At 41.3% G+C, this 17,464-nt stretch overlaps 1 protein-coding gene across 1 annotated transcript; it reads left to right on the plus strand.

Annotated features, from left to right (window-relative positions):
- The first annotated feature begins 3,196 nt into the window (after positions 1-3,196).
- LOC120568347 (KN motif and ankyrin repeat domain-containing protein 4-like) lies at positions 3,197-16,563 on the plus strand. The gene is made up of 10 exons (XM_039815774.1): positions 3,197-3,482; positions 8,639-8,718; positions 8,819-10,261; positions 11,442-11,517; positions 11,990-12,256; positions 12,445-12,529; positions 13,560-13,779; positions 13,865-14,007; positions 14,092-14,292; positions 15,798-16,563. The coding sequence occupies exons 2-10, from the start codon at positions 8,703-8,705 to the stop codon at positions 15,888-15,890; spliced, it is 2,544 nt and encodes an 847-aa protein (XP_039671708.1). The 5' UTR covers positions 3,197-3,482; positions 8,639-8,702; the 3' UTR covers positions 15,891-16,563.
- The last annotated feature ends 901 nt before the right edge of the window (positions 16,564-17,464 follow it).

The following is a 17,464-nucleotide window of genomic DNA, read 5'->3' on the forward strand; positions in this document are numbered from 1 at the left end:
ACATGGAAACATTTCTCTATGCAATTTTCCTCCTCCTTCCATTATAACGATATAATGACAGTGACATTTAGAAGAGATGACAATGCACATGCATTTGTCTCTCTCTAAACATTGGACTAAATAGGATTTAGTTTAGTGACATTTTCTTCTGCTGGTTATTCTCAGCCTAAATAGACAAATGCAGCACCATGACCGGGTTTAGCTCTTACAGTTACTGCTTTCTATTCATCTACGATACAAACAGACTGTTAACTTGTTCATTCAAACTGCCTAAGACAAATAATGTTTGTGCAGCTGGCATTTTTTAGGTCAATCCACATTTCCTTGGCTTGTTTTCAGTGAACTGGGATAACTGTCCTAACCTGTTTTGATTCCAGAAAGAGATATAGGCCTATACTAGTGTTAAATATGTAAGCCAACAATGAATATCATGAAATACTAAAATAATCCATTATACATCCTACTGTAGATGTTTAATTATAAAATATCAACCTTTTAAAATCCACTTGTGTTTTGAGCAATGACCTATAAAAACATACATTTGAACCCACAATGACATCTACCATCACCTTCATGAGTTACATTTATTTTCTGTCATGGAAAAAGTGAGTAAGTTTGTTAGTTAGTAGATGATTTTTAGAAAGTGATAGTGACTGACTTGTATACAGACATGACTCCCATGAACATTGCCTTATTGACAGAGAAAATAAACCACATTATTTCTTCAATTAGTTTTTTGTTTACACATTCAGTAGATTTCTGCTACTAGTGAGCTGAACACTGATTTTATTAAATGCCTTGTATGATACAGATCTGCTGGAGCACTATACCATTCTTAAACATATTCTACTTACTGCAGCCTCAGCCTTAACATAAATGTTAACAGTAATACCGATAGACCTATAACCTACAACTGACTCAAATGAATTCCAGCTGCTTTACTTACTGTAAGACTTTATGCATCTTTAATTTCAAATAACCTCTGTTGTTAAGGGTCTGTAGCCTTCTGGTCAAAAGTACATTATTGAGTCATGGGTCTCTGTTGTGCTGTAGCCAATGCAGCTACAGCACAACCTGTAACTCCCCTGACTACGCCACAGTTACGTAACGTACATCAAATGGGGGAAGATGTTGGCTGTGACAGACCTTTAGGTGGACTGAATTATACCTTAAACATTTCCACCTGTTTTGTGTTTCGTTATTTCAGCTGTCCTTCAAATGCCCAACTCCTCAAAGTAATCATTGAGCCAAAAAATAAGCATATGGATATTAGAATTACTGACACAATTTGAAAATGAATCTCCTTTAAAGCCTCTAAAAAGAGCACATTCCTCCTGGCAGTATTTAACTTACCTTCAGCTACTTTCCACCAGGAGGCAGTAGGGGGTGAGCCCAAAGCATCTATTTGTGTAAGTTAATATTTAATGACTCATTTTTCAACTAATATTTTAAGTATTTTATTTAAAGGGCCCTACTCTGCATTCCCCTTCAAATATGATGCAACTCTAAATCTTTCTTTGAAACTGGCTTTGAGCAGACCAAGATTTTTTGCCTTAACTGTAGGCCAAGTTTTCTGCAGTTTGTGGTCAGTCCGTCAGCAATCCTTTGGTCCAATAAAGATCGTTTTTTCTCTCTCCCTCCCTCGAGTCAAACCACAATCCCTCTTGGAGTCAGCTGTCTGCTTGGGTAATGGAAAAGGGGTAGTTCTTGCTAATTCTTGCTAATTCCTTTTCCATCAGTGCTGGGGCACAAGGCAGTTGCTGCAGCTGCTCCTCGAGTGGCTCGCCCACCTCATCATGTCATATACCCTTTATTACCATTGCCCAGTTTATTTTAATTTCAAGATGGGCTCAAGTTGGATGCTGCCAGTTTGAGACTGTGTTAAACAGTTTTCACTGCACATAGGCTATACGTGATGGTAAACACATTTCTCTTTGACTGAAGAGACAAACTGAGCCAGCTGCAACACAAACATAGACACACAAAAATAGATAGAGAGAGAGAGATATAGAGAAAAGAAATAGATGAACTGTAAACATAAGATTTAAGAAAATAAATGGAATGAGAAGTAAAGAAAGAGTCTAGAGCAATGCTAGCAGCTCTGTGGTAACATGCTAACAACTGGTCAATGCTTTCATACTGATGCTTAGCAGGTGATTACGATGTTCACCATCTTAGTTTAGTGTGTTAGCATGGCAATATTTGCTAATTAACACTAAACACTAAATACAGCTGAGGCTGTTTTGCAGGTATTTGGTCATAAGCCAAAGTGTTGGGCAAAATTTGACCTGATGAAGACACTAGATGAAAAGTTAAGGGATCTCAAAAGTTATTACAATTCATCCTGAGGGAAAATACATTTTTGTACAAAATGTCATGGCAATCCATCCAATACTATAATAAATGAAATAAATAAATGAAAAATGAAAAATTTGAGCTGCTGGTGGTGCTTGAGTAAAAGTTGGGAGAACACTAGGGTCTGGAGGCTTTATCCTCTGGGGACCATGAATGCCTGTACAAAACTTCACAGCAATCCGTCTTATAGTTGTTGAGATATTTCAGTCTGGACCAAAGTGGTGGACATACCAACAGTCCAACAGACATTTCTATCCCTAGAACTGTGCTGCTTGCATGGCTACAAAAGCAATTTCCTCTTTTTCACAAAGACTTTGGTGATAGAGGACAGACAACCAGACCAGACAGTTGTGACGTATTGTCCACTGCCCTTATAAAGAGCAGAGGAAAGGCTTATCTGGCATGATGGTGGTGCCCCAAAGGAAGAGGCTGGGTGCGGGTTGAAAGACGATCCATGAAGAATGAGAGGTATGCACCAAGAGAGAATTAACCCCCATGGATGGCACCAAGCCCTATGCCCCCCCAACCCTGTTTACTTGATTATAGAGGACAGAGACCACATAACACTGGGTAGGGTTGCACATTCTGAACGAGGGAGGTCTACCAGGCACTGCGTGGTCACTGATGTTATTTGAGCGGATTCTGGACGGTACAGTAAGGTGACTCTGGTACTTTCTGGTATGTCAGATGCTCCATATCTTGACTTGTTGTCACCAGGGTCCCAGAAGAGCTGCTGTCTTTCCCGGCCGGCTACACCTCTAAACACCTATTGGCTGCAGTCTGAAGGAGTAGGCGTGGTTCTGTATGCCTATTAGCCTCCCACTTGTCAGTCTCGTCAGACAGGAGGTACCCTAGGAAGGCTTGCTCACATGCCCCTCCCTGCTCCGTGCTCTCTTTCACACACAAGCAAACCCAGCTTCTGTTATGGCAAGGGCTGCACATTGGCATTTACCAAACAGCCGCGGCATGCCACTCTCCCTGACAGCACGTCCCTGCCTTCTCAGGAGAAAGACAGACGGACAGACAGGCTGAACTGAGCTGAGAGCAGACTGTAGTGGACTGTCTGACAAACACGCCCTCACATCAGCAAGACAAAGTGGAGAAAACTGCTGAACACATGTCACCAGGTAAGCTCTGGTTTAATATTCATCTCTGTTGGATTGGATAGTTAATCAAAGCCGAGATGCAAAATGTTGACCTTGAAAGTCTTTTGATTCGGGACAGGCTGATCTACATTCAGGGTCAGAAAAGCTTTTGACTCTAAAGTGATTTAACAAATTGTGTGGAGTGGACCTCTGGGCCTGTGCTGAATACTAATCAGACTTTCTGGAGAATTACTTTGCTTTTTAAAGATTAAATGTTGAATTATATTTACATTTTATTTACACTTACTGTATAGAAATGCACATGAACCAACACAAACACACATGACCATGTGAGCACACACACACACACACACACACACACACACACACACACACACACACGGCAGCACACTTTCTATTATAACCTTGCCATGTTAACATACCATAGTTTTCTTCCTTGCATGAAGCCCCTGGCAGCTGTTTCATACTATGAACTTTGGCTCCACATACCACACAATGAGGCTTAGATGCCACAATGCAACTCTGACCCTGTTGCTGTTGGACAACCACCAGGACTCCAGTGGGTCCAAAATCCCAAGACTAAAACATACAAACTGAAAAAAGATCATAGAACTTAAGGGATTTCAAGGAAGTCTTTATGAGACAGTGAGTGAAAATATGAGTTTGACAGAAAAAAGAAGAGACAGATCGAGCAGGAGGGGAAAGGGAGCTCAAGTCCAAGAAGTTGGCTTTGGTTTCTAAATCAACTCCGAACAGAAGACAAGGTTTAGAGTTATGTGACGGAAAAAACCACAGTCTGTACAGCCAAAAAGTGGAGGAGAGGAATGATTTTTCCGGGAACAGAACATGTAGTTATACATACTGTACAGACAGAATGACAGAGATATAGGCAAAGTTAATGGGGATAGCTCTGAAACGTAGTTTCTCACTCAGTTCAGGACAACGGTAATTGTCTAAAATTTTAGAAGTAAGGCCACCCACACTTTATAAAAAAAAACTTTGTGAAAACATTGTTCTGTCCAAACATAGAGTACAAGTGAAAGGCTGAGACAATGTGATAGTATCCACATTGGCAGTTATGCATGTTCACCCCAAGTGAAGCCATGGAAACAAAAACATGATAAAGAATGAATGTATGTAATTCCATAAGTTGTAATAAAAGACTGTATGACTCTGAGGCTGCACTTTCAGAAGGCACAGCTAGAGCTTTGATCTTTGAGCTAGATACTAACATCAGCATGCTAACAATGGCAATGCTAGCAAGTTTATGTTCACCGTTAGCAGGCTAAAGTTGGCCTATTAGCACTAAACACAAAATACAGCTGAGGTTGATGGGAATGCCATTCGTTTTGCAAGTATTTGACCATAAACCAAAGTGTTGGACATTGTACAATTTTGACTTAATAGTACTAGGTGTTGAATGAAGTTATTACAATTCATCCTGAGAGGAACATGGATATGTATTAAATTTCATGGCAATCCATCCAATATTTTTGGGGACATTTTACTCAAATCAGCAAATGTCAACATCATAGTGGAGATGAAAATTTCATGGAAATGAAAAGTCAGCGGATCATCAAAGTCTTTAGGATTTATCTTTTGGGGACCATGAACGCCTGTACAAAATTTCACCCCAATCCATTAAACAGTTGTTGAGATATTTCAGTCTGGAACAAAGTGGCAGAACAACCAACCAACACTGCCATCCCTAGAGTAATGCCGCTAGTATGGCTAAAAATGATCTTTGCTGGCACCATCAGTGACTAAACCAAATGTTACTTGCTACTGACTGAAATCTAAGAGGATCCATTCATCCTTATCTGAGGTTTTCAAGTTTCTATTATGACTTCATTGGGAGGTCGCCCCTCTTGCTGTGTCATGAGTTCATATTTAATTTGTGGCTTTGGTAAAGAATGCTGTGGATAGAGATGTTGTGATTATGAGGTTTGTGCTGATACAGAAAGTCTATAAGGTCTGTGTGAGAAGGGACACTTTTACCCAGAGGAGGAGAGAAGCTGTTGTGGGAACAGAAAGATAAAAAGAACCCTAAAAAAGTAAAAGGGTTGCTTAAAAAACGGGGACATTTTCTAAACGGAAAAAAACACAAGAGCTTTAAGTGGATTAAAAGGAAACCTTGATTTTGAAAAAAACTCACTCTGATGCTTGATTTTGGATTGAGTTCAATGTGTGCAGAGGCAGCATTGGCTGGGGCCTGTTTGGGGTAAGGCAAACTTTTCACGTTTCATTTCTTGGGTTTCCTGTGAGGTGGGCCGACTGCTCCGAGCATACACAATTAAAACCTGTGCCACGGAAATGTGGAGAGAGTTAGGCAATGACTTTTGGGAATTACCTAACCCTAACTCTGCTATATTGTTTCCTCTGTGGTAACCTGGTCAGAAACTTGTGGGCTACAGCAGTTTGAATTTGACTTTGTTTATCTGACAGCATGCAATAAATACATTACATTTCTGTTTCCGAATGTTATACAGCTTTCTATTCAGACTACCGATACCACTCTCATATCTGTACGGTAAATATGAAGCCACAACTAGGAGATGGCTAGCTCAGCTTAGCACAAACACTGGAAGCAGTGGGAAACAGCTAGCCTGGCTCTGTCCAAAGGTACAAAAATCAGCCTACCAGCACCTGGTATCAGATTTGTTAATCTGTGCAAAACAAGTTTAGTTGTGATTTTACAGGGGGATATGTCTGGAGCCAGACCCAGGCTAGCTGTTTCCCCTTTTTTCAATATTTGTGCAAAGCTAAGCTAAGCTAAGATAAGCTAAGCTAACTGTCTCCCAACTGTAGCTTCATATTTAGCGTAGATAAGAGAGTGGTATCAAACTCATCTAACCCCAGCACGAAAATGAATATGTGTATTTCCCCAAAATGTGCAATCAATCATTTTGTAGAAGTAATTTTTTTTAAATTTAATCTTGAATCATCTTTTACTTCAAAGCACAAATGTAAAAGAATTTCCTGAAGGTGTTTCCATTCTGTTGAACTGCATCCATTCTCAACTTGATGACAGCAGTGAGACTGATTAAGATGTCAGCAGTAACAGGTGCTCTAAGTGCTGACTGAAAGAGTCTATGCTGGATACAGCCTCTGCTTGTAGTCAACATTAGGCTCTTTTGTTCACCTTAATGCCTCACTAGCTCTACGCCAAATTACTTATTTTGTTGTCCTTACAGTTTTTTTGTCTACCTGGAGGACATAGAATAGTCTTCTATTACGCTGTAAAATGAAGACACATGTCTGGGTTTCTTCTCTTGACATGTACTTTAAAGTTACATTCAAGTGTATAGGCTAAACTTAGACTTGTCAGATCGAGTGCTAAAAGGTCCCACTCAACATTATAAAAGCCCACTGGCACAACAACATACATACTGTATCAGTTTCAATACATAACACATGTATAAGGTTTCTGTAAGGGCAACAGAACTGAGAATACAGTGAGAAGAAATTATATTATGATCAATCCTTTTACTAGGTCAAGGGTGTCCCATATTTGGTAAATACAGAGAATATATTGCAACTGGGGCTGCATATCGGACTTTTTACTAACTTAATTTTACTTCTACTTTACTTTTTTGGTACCAAATAATGTGTCCCGAGCATCATGTTATGAAAACTGTCGAAATCTGGCCTCAAATGTTACTCAGATTCATTCTCTTCTTCACATTATCCTTTTATAGTAGTTTTAGTAGTCAAAGTTAGACATTTGAGAACTTTTGCTGAATTGTTTTTATTCCTAAATGTAAGGTATTGAAAAAGAATCTTCTTAGATCAGTACTCAGGGATGATAGCGACAATATTATCAGAAAATGTCAAGCAATACAGAGCCCTTTGGTAGCACGTCATTCTAGCTTAATGCTCACATACTTTCTTGGAACTACCAAAATATTTTTGTAATATTTGCGCATCTTATTTGTTAAACTCCACCCATTTGGAAACTAGAAAGGACCACATACTGTAACAGACATGGTATGCGTAGTGTGCATGTGAGGCCTGCATGTATGCATGTACATTTGCAACATGTCAAGAATATTATACCTCAGTGTGTTCATCTTAGCTGGTGAAAATGTGCGCATCCGTATCTGTTTATTGCAGATTTGTTGCTGTTTATCGCTTGTCATCAGAGAGTCTGTGAATGACGGTCACAATTCCCAGCAGGGACATTTGGTGGTGTTTGTCTGTTTACTACATAGCTGACATTGTTTAGGGCTGTGGCTCAGTGGCTGCGGTGCCTCAAGAGGACAGCAAGCTACCACAGAGGCTGGTGGTCAGGAAGGAGGAGGGAAGAGGTGAGGATGGAAAGGATAGACACTGAGAGAAGGAGGTAGGGGAAGAAATGACTACATAGATCATAGACTATTCTCTATGATATAGAGAGAAGAAGGGAAAATCATCAGAATCAGAGGGCAGCAGAGCCATACTGTAAAGAGAGGTATGGGAAAATCCAGTCAGAGACAGTTCAGTAAAAGTAGACCAAGGATCTGGCAGAAGAATGTAGACCTAGTAGTAGGCACAGAGAGACCAGGAAGAGAGGGAAGTAGTGAGTCAGAACAATGGTTGTCTGTATTTATGTCTGTAGGAGTATATTTTGCTCCGCTGGCCATAGCTGCTGGGCCTAACAGCCCCAGGCTATTTTCAGCTCTCGTCCTGGATGGCAGGGCTGTAATCAAGTGAACATCAGGCCTGCCACTGTTGAATAATAGCAGGCTGATGCATGGAAGAAATGAAGCAATAAGAGTGTGAGAAAAAACAGAAGTCTTTTGGAAAAGAAGAGAATGGAAGGGAGGAAGAGAGAAAAAGCACTTGAGCGTAATTGAATGTTTGTGTTTTGAGCTTTGTGCTACTTGTGGGAGAATGAACAAGAGGCAGATTGTGAATGGAGTACAAAAAAGGGTTATTGCTTCTCATAGTGATCTTGCATCTGGCCATTAAATTAAGATGGAGTCTCCCACCAAACATTCCACAGCCAAACCTCAAATGAATGTTAGTGCCAAAATCCATCTGTTTATCCCTTTAGATATCATGAATACGTTCATTATTCTATTAGATAACCACACAGTAAATACTTCTGCCACTTGTAAAAATGTCCAAACGTGTTTTTCATGTAATGCAGGCTCAATTACATCTCTTATATGATTTTATTTTATTTGTTTTGTCAGACACCAAAGATCCAACCAGATAATATGGCAACAAATTGTTTGAACGACTGATGACAAAAAAGTGATGGAAGGACAAAACGGTAAAAAGAAAGTCTAAAACTTGACAGAATTCTACAACATTTGAAATGGATATTAAATCACTGTTTTAATGTTAATGTATCTTCCCTCATAAAACAACAGAGAATGGAATCAAAGGGAAGCCCCCGTACTCCGTGGAAACCCCTTATGGCTTTCGACTTGACCTGGACTTCCTAAAATACGTAGATGACATAGAGAAAGGCAACACAATCAAAAGAGTACCCATCCAGCGCCGAAGCAAAGGCCCCAGAGCCAGCACTCTTCCCAGGCACCTCAACCCTTCTGGGTCTGGCTACCGCTCGAGCCCCTGGGGATCTACTGGAGCTCTTGGCCCTAGGTCCCGACTGTCAGACGGTCATCACCATGGCTACACTTCCTGGGCAAATGATGATCACAGGTCGCAACTTTCTCCCACAGGGCTCAGATCCCTGGCAGACATGGAGGCCAGAATCAAGGAGTTTGATGAGCAACCTCTCGGTGAGCACATCAGACCTCATCTCCTGCGTGCCTCCAGTATGCCACTCACAGTATTACTGAGACAAGGATCAGAGTCCACAGACGACCCCGGCAGCCTTCGGAGTTCGAGGGATCACCTTGAAGAAAGAATCACATCCTGTGAAGACGTCTTCTACTTACCGGACAGCCCTCGACCCCAGGATTGCTCAGGCCTGTTGAGGCGCCTGACAGAGGCCCTCGAACGTGTGGGGGAGCTGGAGATGGAGATGAGGGTGATTCCAGAGCTCAGGGCGCATATCTGCATCCTCCAGGAGGAAAGAGAAAGGCTCCGTCTGGGCCTGAATCCACATATGCCACCTCCCTCAATGAATGGAACCACAGACCCTTACACCTCATCCCACTACGGCACAGTGGACAGCAAAAGGCCTCGGCATGAAAGTCACATCATGTTTCCTAGAAATCACAGCGTCAGTCAAGAAGACTCTAATCCCACACACGAGTGGAGGACTAGTACAGATCTGGATGAGCTGCTGACGGTGACGTCGCTGCAGGCTAAGGTAGCTGTGCTGGAGCAGAAGCTCCATGAGACTGGCCTGGAGCTTCAGAGGACCTTAGGGCTGCTGAGGGAGCAGCAGGAGGAGAGCAGAAGGAAAGATGAGAAGATGGAGCACCTTATCAGGAATCCTGCGGTGTGGGTCCGTGCAGAGAGGGTGGTGGTAGACCAGGATGGAGATGAGACAGCGGTGAGGTCCATTGAACCAAATAATAAAGTGTCCAGAAGTCCAGATGCAAGACCTGTTACCACAAATGGACAAAGAAGTCAAGAGCCGCTAGTGTCTGTGGAAGCTGGAGACGCTTCAGATGAAACAGAAGTAGTGGTCCACCACATAAAGAAGATCAAGAGGCTTCTGGATCAGCAGTGGGAGTGTTTGTGTGCAGACCACGAGTCAGGAGAGGAGGGTAAACCTCTAAAGCACCCAGACCCTAAAGTCAACTCCCTGCAGCAGGAGATGATGGGACTCGTAGACATCCTTACCTCCTACTATACCCAGCATGGACACAGTGATGGAGAGAGGATTCAGCATGGAGGTACATTGTACATTAATGATTAAAACATAGCTAGATTATAAAGATACTAACGGTGGTTGCCCTCTGTCTGCATCTATTCCACAAGCGTCCTCTTAGCCCTCTTACAGACTTTTTTGAGAGGCACAGCGCTCACATTATATGAAGGGAGATGGAATCTTAATGTTGTGATTTGGACTTATATATGGAAAAGAAGAAGTCAATCTATCTGCTACAAGGCAGAACTACCCCTTTAGTTTAGTCATTTTTGTCTTAATAACTACTTGAAGGTGAACTTTTCTTTGTATTTATTTATGTGACATCTAACTTAAAACATTAGTTTTAGTTGGGAATGATCGTTGACTAATTTTATTTTACTGGAGCACATGAGAAGTTAGTTCCCACTAAGGCTGGTTTTTGGTGTTTTGAACTGCTTTTAGTTTTAAAGCTTCCCCCTTTTAAAAGTGTCAGAAATCTCAGCATGCAAAGCTCAAATAGCAGCTGTGAACCTCAGAGATGAGTCTGAAATCAATACACTTCATTCTAAAAACAAGTTCTTCAAATTATCAGTGGGCATGGACAGAAACTTAACTTAAATTGCAAAAATGGAAAACATTATGTATATGAAAATACGTTATTACAGACGTATTTTTTATCTAAATTTCAGTGTTGTGAGATGAGCCGGTGGAGCTCTGTGTAGTGGAAAGCCTGTGTATAACAGAGCTGGAATTGTTGTCGATGCTAACAGCTGTAGCAACACAGGAAATAGGAGCAAGTTTATGTGTGGACTTTGGCTGTTGAAAAACCACAAGCTCATTTTAATTTCAATAAAGAAACTCTATATGTCTTCAAAGTGTTGCTAAATGTGTAAAACGTCAAATCCACACATTTGTATCACAGCACAGAAGTCTTGTCAAAATAAAAGGTTTTTTTTTTGCTCCAATTTGAAAGTCAATACTGAAAATCTAATTATGTTACCATTTATGCTACATCATGATGTACCACTGTCAAATTCAGGCCCACAATTTACCTGTTCATTTACTCTCTTCTTTATCAATGTGTGTGTTTTGTGAAGAAATGGTTGTGTCCAAAAGTACCATGACAAGCCATAAACCATGACAAATTTGTATTTCATAAGGAGCATGTAATGTTCAGCTGTGTTGTAATATTTCATCATTATCCTCTGTGTTTGTCTTCCATGCAGCCTCTAAATCCATCATGAGGACTGACAGAAGTGCCTGGATGTCAAAAAGCCTACATTCTGTGGGTGTTAATGAAGGGTTAGTAAAAAACTCTTTCTGACTTCAGCAACCTTTAGAGTTCTGATTATTGCTTAAAACCATCATTTGGGTTGACAGACATACTAACTTGGGGTTATTTAAGCTACTAGCTGTGTGGTGCTTACTAAGTCAAACATTAAATTTAGGATTGAAAGATGAATGCCACTCTCTCGAAAATTGTCAGTTAAAGGAGAAAAGTGAACATGTGCCATTTCCCAAGGCCTCCAAAATGAGTTTATTTATTATTTTTAAGTTATTATAGTCAGAAAATATGGGAAATGTGACCGTAGCGGTTTCCAGGATGGTTTCTTGGGCCTCAGAGTGGGGGGAGGGAATGGTTGATTGTGTTTAATGTGGATTCCTGATGCTATAAATGCTAAAAGTAGTAATGTTTTTGAGACATTTGAACAATATGTGAATTTTTGACAATTCTAATTTTCTGCTCTGCTTTCAATTATTTATTTTTTATAAGTGCGGATCAGAGCGGGCAAAAGGAGAGCAGCATCAGCCCTACAGAGATGGCTGCTGTCCAGGTGGATGCAGACCCAGAGAAGAGACGGATGGAGGGAGTGAGGCAAATGAGCCCAGACGGACAGATGATATCGGGAGGAGCAGGATCAGGGCGGCCAGATGAAGGCGTAGCGTGTGTGGAAGCTGAGAAAACAGCCATGACGAGACCACAGCCCCCAGGAGAACAGATGGAGGGGAACTCTGGCTCAGAAACCACAACCGGGGGCAGGTGAGAGGACCGGAACAAACACCTTATCAGTGTTTGTCTGGAAAATGTACAGTGTTGGTGATGTTTATTCTTTAGGGAATAGCTCCTGTGTTTAATCTCAAGGGACAATGTTCCTAATTCTATGAGACAAAATGTCTTTCTATTCTCTCTTCCCTTATGCATACATACACACATGCTCTTTCTTCTAGAGAGACAGTGAATGCAGATTTTTTGGCTGCTTGTCAGTTCCTCAAAGATCACATGGACAACATGGATAACCCCAATGATGACATGGTGAGCAGTCTTGATTCTTTCACAGAAACCTTCCTCAATCTAACCTAAATAAACTAATTAATTTAATTTACAGTAATGGAATTCGTATATCTTAAGGTTAATGAGAAAAATCTCTCAACTAACTAAACTTTATTTGATCTTAAAGCTGCTCTGAATATTATCAACAATGTGTACATGGTCTATGTGTAATATAAAAGGTGTTTCTATATAGCGACAAACCCACAGATAATTATTACCTAACTCCCGCTCCCCTCAGCTCTACGGAGAATGTTAGCGTCTTTGAGCTCATTGTTTTGGTTTTATGGCCCTCCACTTTACGGAAATGTCAGAGCACGTCACTTGACGATTCTGAACGAATCACGTCAGAAATTGGCATCAGCCAATGAGATTGCGCATTTAGAGTTAAATCCCCCATTTTACTTTCACGGTTGGTTGCTGATGAAAAGGAAAATACCATATTTGTATCCAACAACATTGTACAGGAGAGAGAGAGCTTTCTAATGGTATATGTCATGACAGGGTGCAGACAGCGATCGCGGAGCAGCATGATGATTTAGAACGCCAACTTTTGTTGAATTTAGGAGAAATCTACAGACGCAAACAGACAAAGTGTAGTAAAATATGTGTATTTTGGACATTTTTTCACCACAAGTCTGAAAGAAGACATGTTATGAAGACAAATAGCCCAAAATCTCAAAATTGACCAGTGAAAAAAATAAAAAACTATGTTTTTGCCTGCCGTGTCTCGCCTTAATTCACTTTTACAGATCTCAACAACCTTTCAGTAAAAAATCTCTAATAAACCATTCATACCTAACCTGCCCAACACCAAGCAGCAGACAGACAAAGTTAGTGACTTGCTGGGGAACACAGTGGAGCATTTAGCAGCTAAAGAGCCAGATATTTGTTGGTGGAGACCAAAACAGAGCTTTAAGGAGAGTGAATATTGGAGTTACTGTATGTATGACCGTCGGACAAAAGTATACACTGTCTTGTCCAAATCCTTCCTATGTTCCCCTATTTTTTCCAGAGGAAGGCCCTGGTCATGTTGTTCCAGCACTGGTTCAGTGCGGCAGCAGAGGAGGCTTCAGTGGCTAGCAGGGTGGCTGTGTACCTGAGAGAAGTAAAGAAGGCCACACCTTCACTGCTGGCCTTCTTGATCAACCTAGCTGATGACAACGGCAACACGGTGCTACATTACAGCCTGTCCCACTGCAACTACAGCATCGTCAGCCTGATACTGGACACAGGTAACAGTGTGTTGCACGAGTTTGTATACAGGAATAGTTGGCTTGTCAATACAGAAAAAAAATGACTCTTTTCTTTGTTTACCAGGTGTGAGTGATGTGAGCCTTCAGAACAAAGCCGGCTACACAGCAGTGATGCTGGCCTCACTGACGGTGCCCGATAGTCCAGGTGGCATGGAGGTGGTCCGCAAGCTAATGGAGCTGAGCAACATTAACATTCGCTCCAGCCAGGTAGTACAAAGTAGTACAGATATAGTAGTTTTTTAACAAATCTCTAAATTTAAATTTTCTGTCTCTGTTTGTCCCTCTCCACAGACGGGCCAAACAGCTCTGCACTTGGCGGTGAGACATGGGCGGGTTGTGATGGTTCGCCTGCTGCTAAGCTGTGGAGCGGACGCTAACCTCCAGGACAGCCAGGGAACCACAGCCCTGATGTTCGCATCTGAGAGGGGCCACACACACATAGCAAGGCTGCTGCTGGAGAGGGGCCAGTGTGACCTCACCCTGACTGACAAGGTGATACTGCAGAAAACCCATATTTTACTTCCAATATAATCCTCTAACCCTTTGACCGGAGAAACCAGAATAAGTTTTGTCTTCATTTTAACGGCCACTAGTGTGAGATACAGGTGTTCTTGTCAGTAGTATGACTTGTACCTGGTCATTATACCAAAAGAGTCACAGTTAACTGGACTGAATTCTCAAAAAAGAAATTGTTCTGCAGGCAGTAGTACACCCATTAAATAATATTTCAGTCTATATGAGTCCAACTCCATTTCTCTAGTGAAATCCTGTTGTTTGTTGACCTAACGGCATATCTACTTTTCTATTCACATAACTGAACACAAAAAGGAGCTTAGATGTATGAAACCTTGAATGTTTTGACTCACACTGTGTGGACGTGGGTGGACTGACAGTTTGGATTCAGAAGAATAGAGCTTTCCCAGGATTAATCAAAGCTACAGTAAGACAAATCTCCCTGGGCTGAGATGAGCTAATCCGCTAACAGTACCTTATCTGCCAGTCTGGAGCGAGTGGAGGCAGGGAGGAGAGCAGAGGAGAGGATGCAAATGTATCTTCTACTTTTTACACAGTCTGCATTTAAAGTAGAGTTTACCAGAGAGAGAGAGAAAGAGAGAGAGAGAGAGAGAGAGAGAAACCATCAACCACAGGCGTCCTATCCTATCTCGACTCTAAACCATGTTTCACCTTGACACAACACAAAATTAATTACACTAATTAAAGTCTGATGAAATTAAATCTCAACCTATTTATTTTAAGGACATCAAATGCAACCGTGCACATAGTTTTGTTATTTAATTTGTCTTCTGGGAGCCATAATTCTGCACCTTGATGCAACTATTCACATGAAAACAAGAACAGCATGCTAGCATATCTGTGAGGCTGTTCTTAGACACAGTGGTGCTTTGTGCTAAATGCTAACGTCGTCATGAAAATGACAATGCTAACATGCTCATGTTTAGCAGGTATGTTTACCATATGCTATATATCCACGACGTTCCACCTTCTGGCTCTGGTGCCCCTGGAAATTCCGCCGGATTTCACTCTTTTCTGCCGGATGTCCGTTACCTTCCGCTTTCTTTTTGTTATAATTTTAAACTCCGGTCGATTTATGAGGACTATGGTTAACTGCTCCTCAGATCTCTGCAGGGTAAATCCAGACAGCTAGCTAGACTACCTGTCCAATCTGAGTTTTCTGTTGCACGACTAAAACAACCTCTGAACGTACACGTTTCACCAAATCAAGTTCCTTCCCGAGGCTATTTTGCAGCGGCACCGCTGCTCCTTCCGCCGCCCAAGAAGATTGTCATCGGTTTAAAGACATGCCAATATACCAGATCCCGTTTTTCTCCCATCCCGGAATGCTGTGTGGACTAGCCATACCCTAGGAAGGTCAAGCAATGCGAGACTAACCATATGCATGCCTTTGTCCACTCAGTCTAACTTAATATTTAATTTGAGTTGTTTCTTTCCTGTTTTTCTCTCTTTTTGTCCCCCAGCGTGGTCAGACTGCACTCTCCATCGCTATGCAAGGTTCCCACATTGATACAGCCGCCCTCCTGCAGGCCCATGCTAAAGCTCGAGCTTTGTAATACTGGGAAGCTGAACAAGAATCCGCAGACGTATGATCCTCTCTCATTTGCTATTTTCTGTCTGATGCACTTTGAAACCCAGTTTAATGCCGACGCTGGGTGCTAAGGTCGAGCTGTTGCTGTCATATTGTTTCTGAATTATGGACATCTCCACGAGCATTAGCTTGACTTCTGGATGCTATGACATCATTATGAAAATACTCGACATCTTCAATGAGTGAGGTAAAGCTTAGATGTGTCATGGTTGCTGATGCAGTACACAATAAATAAGCTGTTTTCTATTCTCTTTACTGTTGATGTAAAGACATCATACTGTATGTTTGATCTTTGCACATCCAAGTAGAAGCTTAGCCTTGCAAACTATGCAATTAAAAAAATATTTATTATGATAGGTTGATGTATTGGTCACATAAATATGTTGACAATTATCAAAAGTTCTGTGTTCTAATGTTTTCAGAAAAGTACAGATTGCTATTTGCATTCTAGCGAAGCACTTTTTAAATAAAATGTGTGTAAAATATACAGAGAAAAGTTAAATACATGCTGCATGCCAAGCACATGAAAGAAAGAATTTTTTTTGGTGCTAATAAACCAACCTGTTGATTTCCCTTACTACTAGATGCTATACTGATGTATAAACTGCCTGTTTGTAATAAAATGACAGAAAACTGAAGATATTGTGTGGTTTCAAAAAGCCAAACATGCCCTTAAGTATGGTGGCTGAGCTCACAGGCTGCATAATGAACTCATTCATCAGCCTTTGTTGCTGTAGTGACATACCTGACCAGCAGGTGGCACAGCGTCTCCATTTCACTACAGCCAGCCAAATCAAACACAAAAAGACACATACAGAAAGCAACAATATACATAAACCTGGAATTCTAAAATGAGCATATCCAAGGGCTTAGATCTAATCCCTTTCAAGTGTGACAGACAATTATAAACATGACACCCAAAGAATTGTACTAATTCCACCGTGAGAGGACACAATGAGATTCACCTGCAATCCGACTGTATGGCAGCTGGTACGGCCCAGTCAGGCGTGAAAGCAGATGTGTTTGAGTGGCCTCTGTTCTTCTAACCCCCTGGGAAACAGTAAGGGACAGAGGTTTAGTTTTGCTGCAAGGACTTGAGATTATATTGGTGAGATAAAACAAAGATTGAGTGTGAAGCACCCATTTGCTGGATTTCTGTCTGACAGAGCAAAGCCAGCTCATTTCCCCTGGGGATTTTTTTTTGGCCTGGCTGACTGGCTGTCCTGGTACTGTAATGACCCTGAGCAAATATATATCCTCAGAAAGAGAAAGAGATGGATGGATGGAAATGGAATCAGCTGCTTTTCTATCTAGGCTATGTGCCTATTCCACAGATCATCCCCCACCCAAACAGGCCTTCACACCACGGCAAATAAATGTGTTTATCTTTGCCTTTCTGCAACAATGAACATCTATGAAACATTTTTGCCTGCTGCAGGAACCACAGGACTAATAAAAAAACATATTACACAATATACTGATTGGGAGTGGTACAAGGAAGAGTTTGAAGGCAATTGCCCTACTTCAGTTTAATAATGA

Source organism: Perca fluviatilis, chromosome 11 (assembly GCF_010015445.1).
Source record: "Perca fluviatilis chromosome 11, GENO_Pfluv_1.0, whole genome shotgun sequence".
NCBI lineage: Eukaryota > Metazoa > Chordata > Actinopteri > Perciformes > Percidae > Perca > Perca fluviatilis.

Bases quoted from the DNA above. Each gene is read 5' to 3' on its own strand.
- LOC120568347 (XM_039815774.1), top strand. The intron at 12,530-13,559 runs GTGAGCAGTCTT...TATTTTTTCCAG, and splicing joins ATAACCCCAATGATGACATG to AGGAAGGCCCTGGTCATGTT. The intron at 14,293-15,797 runs GTGATACTGCAG...TTTGTCCCCCAG, and splicing joins ACCTCACCCTGACTGACAAG to CGTGGTCAGACTGCACTCTC.